Below are 13,991 nucleotides of genomic sequence, written 5' to 3'. Positions count from 1 at the left end.
CATACCCAGAGTCAAAAAGGATACAACCTCTACCTCAAGAATCTCACATTTTAATGTGGGAGGAGGGGAAGGGCAGGGATGTAAAGTATATTTGCATGACATGGAGGTCTTTGGAAACTCCAAAGAGCAGAAGCAAAGGATTTCATTAAGAAACTGTATGACTGGAAGAGAAAATGGGCTGGTTACATGGTGAAGAGTCCAAGAAAGCAGGTGGATGGCCAGAGTCCTCCACTGGTACCCTCCCAATGTGGGGAGAAAGTGAGGAAAATCTCCAGCATGTTGGCTGGCCCCTCTGAGTGTTGAACTCTCATGAGGATGGGCAGGCCTGAATGAGTTGCAATCTGTATTGTTGGAGATAATTCCCAAATTGGCAATATCACAGATATATTTGAGATACAGAGTGGGCAGACCTCTGGTTTCACTGATGTGAGGAACTTCTAGTTTGGAAATTCCCTCCATAGCTATAGATTAGCATGGGGTCTGCCCACCCTCCAATTATAGACCAGAAAAATGTTCTAGTTTACTTTCCCAAATTATGTAATAAGAGTGCCCCTTTCTCTTTGAGTTATAGTCAAGACTCTACCTCTGTACAATTGTCTGAGGGCAACATGAAGGCAATTAAATGATTTGCACATGGTCACACAGTTAGGATGTGGGTCACAGACAGGACCTGGATGTCTTTTAGACTCCAGGACTCCTCTACCCACTCAATCATGCTTCTGGATAAACAAATAATACTTTAAGAGGAAAAAAGGATCAAGGAGAGTGATAACCTTTAGTCAACTCAAGTTAGGACAATTTCTTTTTTAAATATAAGCTAGAATGAATCAAAGAAAGGAGATGCTGATCTAAGTTGTATGGCTCTCAGGAATCTACCTAAAGACACAATTAATATTAAGGTCAAAGTATATGAAGAGTATGATTTTTAACATACTCATGATTTTAGGTAGTAGGAAATACCATGCAGTCCTTGGGCTCTGGGAAGTGTAGGGTGGTGTACATGGTTCCAAAGAAAAGATTTCCCAAGGTGTCTTAACATTAATAATCATTATGTCAATGAAAATGTTTCCATCTTTGCAGAATTCTTCACCTCTTTGCTCCTTCTCTTGATGTGGGTCTAACTTAGGGAAATGAATCAAATAAGCCAAAATAATGGCATAGTTATGGCAGAGTGGTGCCAGACCTATTTCTAAACCAAGAGAAGCAGCAATGGAACCAAATGAAGATTACTCTGGTGAAGACTGTGTTATGATTGCTCTGACCTTACATCTTCATCCCAGCATCCCTACCTGCTTATCACAATGTGGGCTTTTAGAGGAAAAGGAAAGATTACAGTCCTCTCTTTGCAGTATGTAGAATAGCAATTCTCCAGTGGAAATCAGAAGAAATTCCTGGCAGAGGTAAGACAGATCATTTACCTGTCATCTGTACCCAGGATACAGAGGGGGAAGTTGAGCTTGTCTTTTACTTTTTGTTTACTTACTGGTCCGCAGGAAGAAGGAAGGAATTGATAGATGGGGAGCAGTCCAATCCAAACACCCATCCAAGCTCCCATCGTAGCTCTCTGATGTTTGGAGAGAACACACTTCTGAAGCCGATGTTCCTTTCCCACACCAACTCCCCACTCTAGTGTCCCAGTTTACTGGTACTTCTCCTGTCCTAGGCCCCAGACTATTGGATCCCTGTGCTTCTGAATCAATATCTATAAGAACTATAGATAGAAATTATTGTGCCTGGGGCAAATTCAGAGTGTGTGTGTGTGTGTGTGTGTGTGTGTGTGTGTGTGTGTGTGTGTGTGTGTTGGGGGAAGGAGAGGGCAATACCAAGGATAATCTGACCTTGGCTGCAGTCATGCTAGGAGGAGCATAATTTTTTCTTAAACAATATGGACTTTAAACCTTCAGGGCTTTGGTGTATGGGTTGGGGTGGAGGGGAGAGACAAGCTGAAAGACAGAGGAGTGCCACTGTGATAAGATGCTAAAAAAGAAGGCTCACAGGGCAGCATGGGTTAGCAGAGGACAAAAAGGAAAGTAGCGATGGGGAAAAACCAGTGCCTCCCCATCATGGTAGCAGTCTAAGGCAAAGACTTCTTTGGTTCTGTCACCTACCACGATGAAAAGTGCTTTTCTATGTTATCATTACTCACCCTCTTCCTCATTCCCCTCTACCTACCACTTTCATTATGCCCTCTGAACTGGAATTCCACAGACAAATGCCCCTTCAACCTAGTTCTCTTACATTTTTCTCATCTTGCACTCACAGAAACCCAGCTGTCTCTAGTAGACACCTCATTCCCGGCTAACTTCTTCAATGAAGATTACTCTATCCCAAAATATTTTTCCAGGGTGAGGAATAGGCATAAACCTTATTCCCCAGTGCTAATTCTACATCCTCCCTCTACCATCATCCTTTTGCAATTTCTTCTCCATCAGTGTACATCAATTTCATAGTCTAGATCTTTTATTTTTCGCATTAATCCACTGACATCTCTCTCTCTCTCTCTCTCTCTCTCTCTCTCTCTCTCTCTCTCTCTGGCAGCTAGGTGGCACAGTGGATAGAGTACCACCCCTGTATTCAGAAAGATCTAAGTTCAAATCTGACCTCAGACACTTACTAGCTGTGTGGCCCTGGACATGTCAATTTACCTTGTTTGCCTCAGTTTTCTCATCTGTAAAATGAGCTGGAGAAGGAAATGGCAAACACTCCAGGATCTTTGACAAGAAAACCCCAAATGGGGTCACAAAAAAGTGGACATGACTGAAATGACTGAACAACAAAGTAGCTTATAGGTGTGCTCTACACAACTCCCACCCTCACACTTGAAGCCTTCGATGTACATGCTGTTGTACCCTTGGACTTCCTAGCCTCACTGTTCATCAATAGCCTGAGACTGACATCTTCATTCACCTACCTAAGCTACCCACAATGGTCATCATTATCTTTGATCTCATAATCAACTTTGAAATTTCCTTCACAATCTTCTTTATTTCTCTCTCCCTACTTTTTCTGCCCCACCTCTTTCTTACCTCCCTTCTTCTCCCTCCTCCTCCCCCTCTCTTCATTCTTCCCTCCCATCCTATTCTTTCATTCCTCATTCTTTTCCTAGTTCCATCAACCCTACTCTGGACTCACTTTCTTTTACTCACAATCATGACCTAATAGTTGATTAATTCAATACATCCTCACCCTTGAATCCCTTGGTTCATTGTCTGACTACATGCACAAGGGCCACTCCTTAAAGCTGGCTCACTTCTCCCATCTACATTCCACATGACCATTCCCATGCTGGTGAATACTCCAGGAGGATGTCATACAACTCAGTCTTTTGAGTCTATTTCAGATTCATGTCATTGAATCTCACCTGCAGTACAATGACACCCTGATTGACTGCCACACTTCCCACAGTGCCTGCTCTAAAAACCCTCTCTCTCAGCCCTACATGCCATCCCCCCACTCCACCCGCTTCCTTCTGCTTAACTGAGAAAACTGAAGTGAAGCAGTATGTTTCCTCATCTTCCCTATTTCACTCCTCAAACCTCTTTATATTTTCACCTGTCTTTTATTTCTTTGCCCCAGTCTCTGAGGAAAAGGTAAATTTCCTTGCCAAGATCAACCCTCTTCTTTGTGCCTCTGATCACATTTCCTCCTCAACCAACTCCTTTGAGAAATTGCCCCATTAAGCCTCTCTTTCTTCCCTCCTCCCTTCTCTCCCCTCTCTGTTCTCTCCTTCCTCTCCCCCTCTCTCTGCCTTTCCCTATTTCTTTTCCTCCCCTCCTCTCCTTTTCTTTTTTCTTTTCTCTCCTCTTCCCTGTCTCTCTCATATTTTATTTTTCTATTTATTGGATCCCTCCCTGCCTACGAGAAGTTTCAGGTCTCCCCCACTCTTCAAACAAACAAATGATTCCCTTCACCTTACCACCCCCTTGATCTATCATCTTACATTTCTTCTTTCTTGTTGCAGTTAGGGCTTATTCCAGTTCTGGGCAATTGCTTCCTGGTCAATTTCATAGACGCAGTATACCTAATATGAAGGACTAATCAATAAGCCCTCAGCGAGTATTAATCTGTTCCCTGTACCTACACTTTAGGACCTAGAGGTTGACTCAGGTGTATCAAGAGTCAAATCAGAAATGCACACCACAAACAAACTTTGGTATCTTTGTTCTTAGCAATGAACTCATGACCACCTGTGCAGGGGAGAGTTTCTGAGCCCAGCCAAGACCTGAAAAAGCAGGCTGCTATCTCTATGAGAGCAAACCCAAAGTCAGCCTTAGGATGAGTCAGATTTTCTCACTACCCTCCCTTTTGCCTTCTCCTTGCTCTCAACCAATTATATAATGCTTGAAGATTTCAAAGCATAGGGATGTAAGTAGAGATAGGAGATAACACCTTGCTTCCCACTTAGAATTCCTTGGAAGTGAGTTTGTGGAGATGGATTTTATCATATATCCAGGGGCATAAAAAACATCATTCCATTGCACAGCTGGTCATTTTAAATTGCAGTACTCATGATAAGTATTTGCAAAAAAAAAAAATCACAAAAGTCTATATGTACTAATGTTTGTTGCAGAAGATGAATAGGCAGAGAAATTTGACCAACAACTTGATAGGACCCTCCAAATTGTCAACATATACTTTGGTACTCAGTGACTTCATTGCAAAGGAGGGTATTATAGGGAGAAGGGTGAAATAATATGGTTCAGGAGTAAGGAATGAAAGAGGTCAAGGGTTTATAAATTTCATACCAGTCTTGTGTCAATCAATCAAGAATGGGTTCTTGAGAAAAGAATTGAGCCAATGAATATAACATGCACCAAATAACACAACTCACAAAAAAAATTAATTAATCATGTATTAATACACAGGAAATAAACCATTACACTTAGGGGAATCATTCATGAATCAGCTCTCTGTACAGTCAGACTATGTTCTGAAAAAGAATGTAAAACGTAAGATAAACCCAGAAGAATAAAAATGAAAAAAGGTGTGGCCTACAATTAAAACTGTAACCTATCTTGTTTAAAATTAATTACTGATCCTGAAAAATGGGAAATAGATGGAAGAAAGAATATTGATTGTCACAACAATTTCCTATAAAAATTTAAGCTGCATAAAACAACAGCCATGAAAGGGATACCAAAAGATACTAGAAAATCACCTCACCTAGCAAGTACTAGAACTCCTTAGCAAGCGGACAGAAATGGTAGTCAAGGGAGACACTGGTTTAGAATATAAATTTATTCATAAAATCTTACAGAGGAGAATGGTGGATTGTGAACAGTATTGTCTCATAAAACAGAGAGAAGTAGAGGGGGAAATCTTCCAACCAAGGGAAGGCACCCTAAGAACATATAAGAATAAAACTCCAAGGACCACAAATAAATGAAAAATGAGAAAGACATGTGAAGATTTTTATTACACATTCTTTTCATCACCAAAAATAGTGGAATTACCATATCTGAGCTCTAACATCACAGCTCCAAAGTCATTGCCAGATGAAACAGAAACTGCACTGAAGTAAACAAAGATGGGAAAGCCATTGCATTATAACACCAAGTACAATTAGGAAAGATTCGTGCCAGAGGTGATAAAGTTTTGAAGGTATTGAGGGATAGACGCAAAATCATACAAGATACCTCAAAATATATAACCACAAAGATAATTTTGCAAGACTCCCCTTTGAGAATTAGTATTAATTGAGGCAGGGAAAAGATGACTCAACATTTTCACCGGCTGCCCCTCATGCTTAGAATGCTCTCCTTCATTCTATCTCATGACTTCCTTTAAGTCTCAGCTAAAATTCCACTTTCTGCAGGAGGCCCTTTCCAAATCCCCTTAATTCTAGTGCCTTCTTCTCTGTTAATTATCTCCAATTTATTCTATCATATGTCTTGTTTGTACAACGTTATTTGCATGTTCTGTACTCAGATTGTGAGTTGCTTGAGAGCCAGGACTATTTTTACCTTTCTTTGTATCCCCTGCTCTTGGCATATAAGAGTACTTAATAAATGCTTTTTGATGTGAGAGATTGACTATACATACAGGAAGGATCAAGTGGATAAAGAATTTCTATTGTCCAGTCTCAGCACACAGATGGATTGATAGCCTCCGAGAGCTCATCCATTAGTACCTGTATCTAGGACAGACAATGCAAAGGGATAATGAGTTTGACTGAGTATCAGACAGCAAGTGGACATGGGGATGGACTGCCCTGGAACATTAGCCAGTGCTTGACATGATGCCACGTTTCTTTATGACACAAAGACCTACCTTTTTAACACCAGTATTCTCCCAGTCATGTTGTATGAAATACTATAACCACCAAAGAAGTGAAGGGAAATGGAGAAGTGCTTAGTGGATGTGAGTTGGCTGCAACATGTTACAAATACTGGGGAAGTGGTCTAGAGGTTATCATCAGAAAAATATATATTTTTCTGGGAAAAAAACAGTATTAGTCAATCATGCCACAAGATCAAAGGTCAGCAGCCCATGGACTCCACTGGGGTGAGGCAACATGGAAGGAGTACAAAGAAGGCTCTTTGCATATAAGGTGGATGACTTGTGGCAAATTTTTGAAGGACGTGAGCAAAAATTGTCCAAGATGGGAAAATATGGATAGATTTTGATCTGCGTTGTTGGAGGGAATGCTAAACTGATTAGATCATAGATGACTGGATTGTCAGAGAAAATAAGATGCTGAGCCCTAAGAAATACACCCCAAAATTAAGTGCATACAAATATCCTGAGACACAAGAAAAAAATCAATCAATCAAAAACAAATACTGACTACTATGCGCTGGGGATTGCAGGAAGGTACATTGCAAAAGTACTTGAAAAAAATTGTAGACTTACGCTTTTCATCATCAGCATGAACTAGGGAAGCCGCTCTTGACAAAACATCCAGTGGGGTCTCCATTCCTGGTTGGAGCCTGAAAGAAAAACCATCAAGATTTAGAGTGTAAGCCCCATGGAGAGATGTGGGAACTAAGATGGAGATTAAGTGACTTGCCCAGGGTAACACAGCTAGAGAGTGTCAGAGGCAGGTTTTGAACCCAGATCTCCCTGACTTCCAAGTCCAGACCTCTATCCACCACATGCATCAATAAAGACTGTATATAAAGCCTTCCTGGGTTGGCACAGATCGCTGCAGCTCATCCTCTGCGGGCATAACCTAAGAGAAGGCACGGCCATCTTTCCATCATCGCAAGGCTTCAGAAGACATTTTAATGCAAGTCATAAATGTTGGTTGAATTGAAAGAGACCTTTTCTCAGTCCTCCTCCTCCTGGACCTCCCTGCAGCATTTGACACTGTCCATCACCCTCTACTTGCTACTCTCTCTCTTCTCTCCAGTTTTTGTGACCCTGATGTCTCTTGATTTTCCTCCTCCCTTTCAGACCATCATTTCTCAGTCCCCTTTCTTGGATCTTCATCCAGGTGACACCTTCTGAGCATGAGTATCTGCCAAGGCTGTGTCCTGGACCCTCTCTCTTCTTCTATGCTATTTCAGCAACTCCATTGTCTCTATTACAATTATTCTCATATCTATTTATCCAGGACTAACTTCTCTCCTCACCTCCATTCTTGCCTCTCCAACTGCCTACTGGGCATCTCAAACTGGATGTCCTACAGGTGTTTTAAATTCAACATATCCAAAACTGAACTCATTATCTCCTCCCCCAACCCCTGTCCTCTTCTGAATTTCCCAATTACTACTGAGGGCACCAACATCCTTCTAGCCACCCAGGCTCACAAGCCTTCTCTCCTTCCATATCCAATCTGTTGCCAGGTCTACCCCTGCAGCATCTTTCCAATATACCTTCTCTCCTCTGACACTCCCACCACCCTGGTCCAGACCCTTATCACCTCTCACCTGGTCTATTTCAATAGCCTGCTACTTTGCCTTCCTGCCTCATCTCTCCCCATTCTAATTCCTCCTCCACCTAGCTGTCAAAGTGATCTTCCTAAAACTATATCATCTCATCCAATTTAATGAACGCCAGTGAATTCCTACTATCTTCAGAATAAAATATAAAGTGTTCTGTTTGGCTTTTAAAGCTTGTCAATCTTCTTATACTTTACTCCCCTCCATTTATTTTTATGATTCAGTGATGGCTGGCTTCTTTGTTGTTCCTCCAACAAGAAATCTCCTCTCTTGATTCCACATTTCACCTGAATTCCTACCTCCTTTCAGCTTCATGGTTTCCTTCAAATCTCAGCTGAAATGCTACTTCCTGCAGAAAGTCTTTTCCAATCCGCTTTAGTTCTAGTGCCTTGCCTCTTTTGATCATTTCTAATTTATCCTGTCACATGTCTTGTTTGTACGTAGTTGTTAACACATTGTCTCCCTCATTAGAATGTGAGCTCCTTAAGAAAAGGGACTGTTTGGACCTTTTCTGTATCCCTTGCTCTTAGCACAATGCCTACACCACATAGTAAACATTTAATAAATGCTTACTGACTTGGCTTATAAAGGATTCTGAGAGAAAAGGGAAAATGAATGTTCCATTATCAGTCTATTTTTTTTTAAAAAAGAAAAAAGGTCAATATAACTAAGCATTTTGACCCAACAAGAAAAAAACTCACCTAATGAAAATGTAATTTTAACATTTTGGAAGTATGCCCCACCAAAGTCACTACTCTATACAGTCTTTGAGCAGAAATACTAACTCTAGGCATAGGTGGCAAAGAGATTAAAGAGATAGGGATGTATAAACATACTGAACACTAAAACAATTCATGAATACCTTTTGTTTTTACAGCACCTCCATTTGCCATCATGCTCTACTTCCCCCTCCCAGACAGACATCGTTTATAAATAACAGCTTAACAGCTGAGTTGGTTCAAAACTGACCAACACATCAACCAAGACCATCACTCTATGTAGCTTTCCACACCTACAGCCCCTGTTGCCAGATCTGCAAGGGAGACCCAAGCCCTTATCTTTTCTTTGGAGTCAGGCTTGATTGTGCACAGCAGTCCATTTTTATTAGGTTTTCTGGGGGTTTTTTCCATTTCCATTTTCCATTTTTTTCCATTTCCATTTTTATACCATTTCCCTCATTCTGTTTAAATCACTTTATCAGCTTCTAAGTCTTAGAGTGCTTCTCAGTATTCATCACATTCATTATTTCTCACATCACAGTAATATTCCATTATAGGCACGTAACTCAACTTATTTGCCTATTCCCCAATTAATAAATATCTCCTCTTTTTCCAGTTCTTTATTGCTATAAAAAAAGTTATAGTAATAGCAAGAACAGGAAATAAAGTGATTAACCATGGATTGGGAAATAAACAAATTTTGGCATATAAATGTAATGGAATATTTTTGTACCATAAGAAAAAACAAATACCACAGATTTAGTGAAACTGTATGAACTGATGCTGAATACGATAAACAGACCTTGGAGGACAATTTACATGATGACCTCAATAACTTAAAGGAAAACCACTGTGAAAGTCTTCAGGGCTGATCAATTTAGTGACCAATGTGACTTGAGAAAACTAATGATGAAGTTGGCCTTCCACTGCTTGTCAGGCACATGATGGAGTAGAGGTACAGAATGAGATATATACTTTCATGCATAGCCAACGGGATAATTAATTTTGTTTGACTGTTTCTTTGTTATAAGCTATAACAATGCTGTCCTCAAGCAAATTTGGAAAACACAACAGTGGCCACTGAATTGGAAAAGATCAGTTTACATCCCAATTGTCTCTTGGACAGCAAAGAGATCAAATCAGTCAATACTTAAAATAATGCAGGCTATTCACTGGAAGGTCAAATACTGAAGAGTAAATACTTCAGTCACATAATGAGAATACTGGACTCATTGGAAAAGACCCTGATGTTGGGAAAGAGTGAAAGCAAAAGGAAAAGGGGATGGCAGAGGATGAGATGGATAGATAGTGTCATGGAATCAATGAACACGAACATGGACAGACTTTGAGAGATAGTGGAGGATAGAATAATATGGCATGTTATAATCCATGGGCTCACAAAGAGTTGGACATGACTGAACAATAATTTGCATGACTGAGCAACAATTTGTTATAAGGTGAAGGGGGCTTCTATTGGAGAATGTGAATGCATCATAAAGATGAAATAGGAAAAAAAAAGAAACAAACATCCCTAACAAGACTCTTAAAAATACACAGAATGAAAAAGTTCAGAATGGAACACACATGGGGCAATTTTCTTACCATCTTATTAAATTTAATATGAACTTAAAAAACAAAATGTACATAATAGAAGTTCATGGGTCCATGTATATGTATGTGTTCATTCTTTTTAATGTTGAAATGTTTGTGTTTATTGATGGTTAAATTCATAATAAGAAATAAACATTTTTTAAAAGTCATTTCATTCATCTCAATGGAATATAAATTCTTTGAGAAAAGGGATTATTTCTTCTTTCTTTGTACTCCCAGTGACTTACACGCATTAATGCCTTAATATTTATTGAATCACAGGATCTGAGTTAGATAGAACCTCAAAAGGCATTTAGTCTAATACTCACCAAATAGCACCCAATTTCGTTTAAGACCTCTGATGAGATAAATCCCCCTCACAAGGCAGCCTGCTCCTCTTATGGAAAACATGAATTGTTAGAAAACTTTTCCTTATCTTGAGGCCACCCCCAAAAAATGGTATTATCATGGAAGTCAGAGAGAAGATCTATCCAGGAGGAAAGCATGGTTAATAGTGTCAGAAGTCGCAGAGTTTCAAAAAAGAATTTCCCATAATCGCCAGAAATAGAGTTGACTTTACAACTTCAAATAAGTAAAACTGAAAGGGATATCAGATGCAGTCTAGTTCATCCCTATCATGTTACAGATAAGGCTATGAGGGGTTAAATGACTTGACCAACATCCCCCACTCAATAAGTATTTGGTTCTCCAGCCTTAGTTGAGAGATGAGGATGATAACATGCATGGTAGAAAAGTACTCAGTGTGATTATGGGGCAGGTGTATATTAATTTACAAGGTGGATGTTTTCATAAACATTTGTGTATTCATTACATCACAATTTAAGTTTAATAGGATAACTTATAATTTTAAAGTAGCATATAGCAACTCCTTTTATAAAGTGAAGTATACTTTTTGTGGCATAATTGATAACATGATATATGTATGTTTGTATACACATACACATATAAATTCAAATAGCATTTATTAAATGCCTACTATGTGCCAAGTCCTATACTAAGCACTGAAGATTCAAAGAAAGCAAAAACAGCCCTGGATCTCTAGGAGGTCACAATCTAATTTTAATAAATAGGGATGCATCCAACTTGGATGAAAAGTAACCATAGAAGGGAAGACTCAAAAAACTAGTTGGTGGAAGAGGTAGAGAGGTGGAGGAACAGGAAAGATCTTTGGCAGAAAGGGATGGATGGATAGATGGATAGATAAGTGGATAGATATTTTTGTTTGTTTGTAAAACTATGTTTTCTTAAAACAAACCATTTCCATATAATCACACACACCCCAAAACACTATCACCTAAGGAAAAAAAAATATAAAGAGAACCCTTTCTCAACTGTCCCCTTTCACTTTCATGAACCAAGTAACCCATTGAGATCCTTTAATCCAAGTAAAAAAATCACAATTGTTTAACAAGAAGGAAAAACAATTCTCTAACTGTACCTGTTCGAGGATATTGACAGAGAAGTTAGTCTTTGCAAAAAACACACCAATCAGTTAACTAGCATTTATTAAGTGCCTACTCTGTGCCAGGTACTATGCTAAGGGCTGGATCCATTGTAGGTCTCTTAGTCTAAGACTTCTCAGGAATCTGGCACAGGTCTAGCATTTAATTTTGTGATAGAATACTTTCTTTGCTAAATTCTTTCACCATACCCATTCCTAATTAAAACAACATTCCTCAATGCAAACTATTTGAATTTTTTTAAATAGAGAATACCAGGAAGAGAAACTCTTATGAACACATAAAGACTCTATAACATTGCCATCAAAAGTTCCTTAGATTTTATTTTCCTAGTAAATTAAGAAGACAGCAGCTAGGTGGCACAGAAGATAGAGTGCTGGGTCTGGAGAAAAGAAGACTCATCATCCTGAGTTCAAATCTGGTCTCAGACAATTACTAGCTATGTGACACTGGCTAAGAAGATTAACCTGTCTGGGGCAGTGTATCATTATTGGGAAATTGCAGCAGCTGAAGTTGGGATAGATTGGTTAGGACCAGATTCTAGACATACTGTACTAGTAAACCAAAAAGATGACAATGAGAGTAAAGAACTCCAAGGTCCCTTCGAGTTCTGATTCTATGAAATGGAGAGCTACTATATCAATCAATCATAAACAGTTATAAAGCACCTACTAAGTGCTAGGCACTGTGTTAAGCACTGGGAATACAAAAGGAAGCAAAAGATATTCCCTACCCTCAACAAGAGTTTACAATCTAAAGGGAGGGAGAACATGCAATCTAATATAAACAAAGTAGCTATATACAGGATAAATAGAAAGTGGTTAACTGAGGGAAGGTAGAGGAATTAAGAAGGATAGGGGATGACTTCCAGTAAAAGTAGGGATTGTAAGAGAGGTTAGGGAGGTCAGCAGGAAAAGCAGAGGAGGGAGAGCATTCCAGACATGGGGGACAGCTAGAGAAAATGTCTGATGCTGAGATATAAAGTGTCTTGGTTGTGGAACAGCCAGGAGGCCAGTGCCACTGGATTGAAGAGTATATAGTAAGGAGTAAGGTATAAGAATACCGGAAAGGTTAGAGGGAGAAAGGCTATGAAGGACTTTGAATGCCAAACAGAACAATGAAGAGCCCCTGGGGTTTTTCAGTTGGTGGGGTGACATATCAGACCTACATTTTAGGAAAACCATTTCAGTGGTTGAATGAAAAATGGATTGGAGTGGGGAGAGACTGGAAACAGGCAGACTATCCAACAGGTACTATTACAATATTTCTTGAGCAGGGAATGACATACTTGAAGTGTTATATTAGATATATCAATATTCTGGCAGTACATAAAGTAGGCTGGAGAAGGGAAAGACTGGAACGGGATCAACTGGGAGGATTTTGCAGTAATTCAGGTATAAGGTGAGACCAAACTGGAAAGTAGCTGTAGTAATCCAAGGATGAAGAGCTAGATTGAGACCTAAGCATCAGCTACGGACAACAGAACTGAGCAGATAAAGAGGACAGTGAGAGGAATAAAATGAAGCCTACTCAACATTGCATTTTATATCATTCTTTAATACCATAACTCAAGTAAACCAGAACATCAAATATAGAATTCTACTACTTTAAAAGAAGTACAGAGTCATAGAGTTGTCTTTAAAGGCTAGAAGAGATCTAAGAGATCACTGCCTCTAAATCTGTCATTCTGCATGTATACACTAACATCAGAACCACAAAGAAAATTATGATAAAGCAATCTAAAGAGAATGTCAGTTACTCTTAACCATGATTTTATTGCTTTTTTCTGTAATTTCTTTACCAGAATTCTAAAAATAATATGGATAGGACACTGCACTGGGATTCAGGAAGACCTAGATTCAATTCCCACCTCACACACTTACTAGCTGTATGAACCTAGGCAAGTCACTTAACGGTACAGTTTCTCAGTTTCCTCACCTGTAAAATGAGAAGGATGGTTTTCATGGTCTCAGATTCTTTCCAACTCTAAATCTACAATCCCATCAGTGACAATGGACTCACTTATCACACATGCTTCTTTGAAACCAACAATGCGCTCATATCAGAAAGCTAGCATTAGAGTACTGAATAATCTGTGAGCGATGTAAGACAAGAAAAACAAATTTTTAGGGGTGGAGGCATCAATTTGGGGGGGGGGGAATTCACTTCTAAAGGTTTTAAGAGACAATATGGTATAGTAAAAAAAAAAAAAAAAGCTCTGGCCTTGAAATCAAAAGATTTGGATTGGAATCCCAACATTGACATTAGTCACGTGACCATGAGCAAGTCTATTACCATCTGATTCCATTTCCAAGAAT

The 13,991-nt window shown here is 39.3% G+C and overlaps 1 protein-coding gene across 4 annotated transcripts in view; it reads right to left on the bottom strand.

The window, feature by feature from the left end:
* VGLL4 (vestigial like family member 4) overlaps positions 1 to 13,991 on the bottom strand; it is a 182,306-nt gene that overhangs the window by 152,889 nt on the left and 15,426 nt on the right. For 3 of the 4 annotated variants that reach the window (XM_072598473.1, XM_072598472.1, XM_072598474.1), the window contains exon 2: positions 6,853 to 6,929. In XM_072598473.1, the coding sequence (XP_072454574.1) occupies positions 6,853 to 6,916 (64 nt within the window). In that variant the 5' untranslated portion in view covers positions 6,917 to 6,929. Of the gene's footprint in view, positions 1 to 6,852; positions 6,930 to 8,182; positions 8,404 to 13,991 lie in introns of those variants that run through there. The other variant, XM_072598470.1, reaches the window with a different exon arrangement.

The sequence above is a fragment of the Notamacropus eugenii genome, chromosome 3 (genome assembly GCF_028372415.1).
Source record: "Notamacropus eugenii isolate mMacEug1 chromosome 3, mMacEug1.pri_v2, whole genome shotgun sequence".
Lineage (NCBI taxonomy): Eukaryota > Metazoa > Chordata > Mammalia > Diprotodontia > Macropodidae > Notamacropus > Notamacropus eugenii.
Note: the sequence above shows the minus strand (reverse complement) of the source record. Positions and strands in the feature narration are given on the sequence as shown.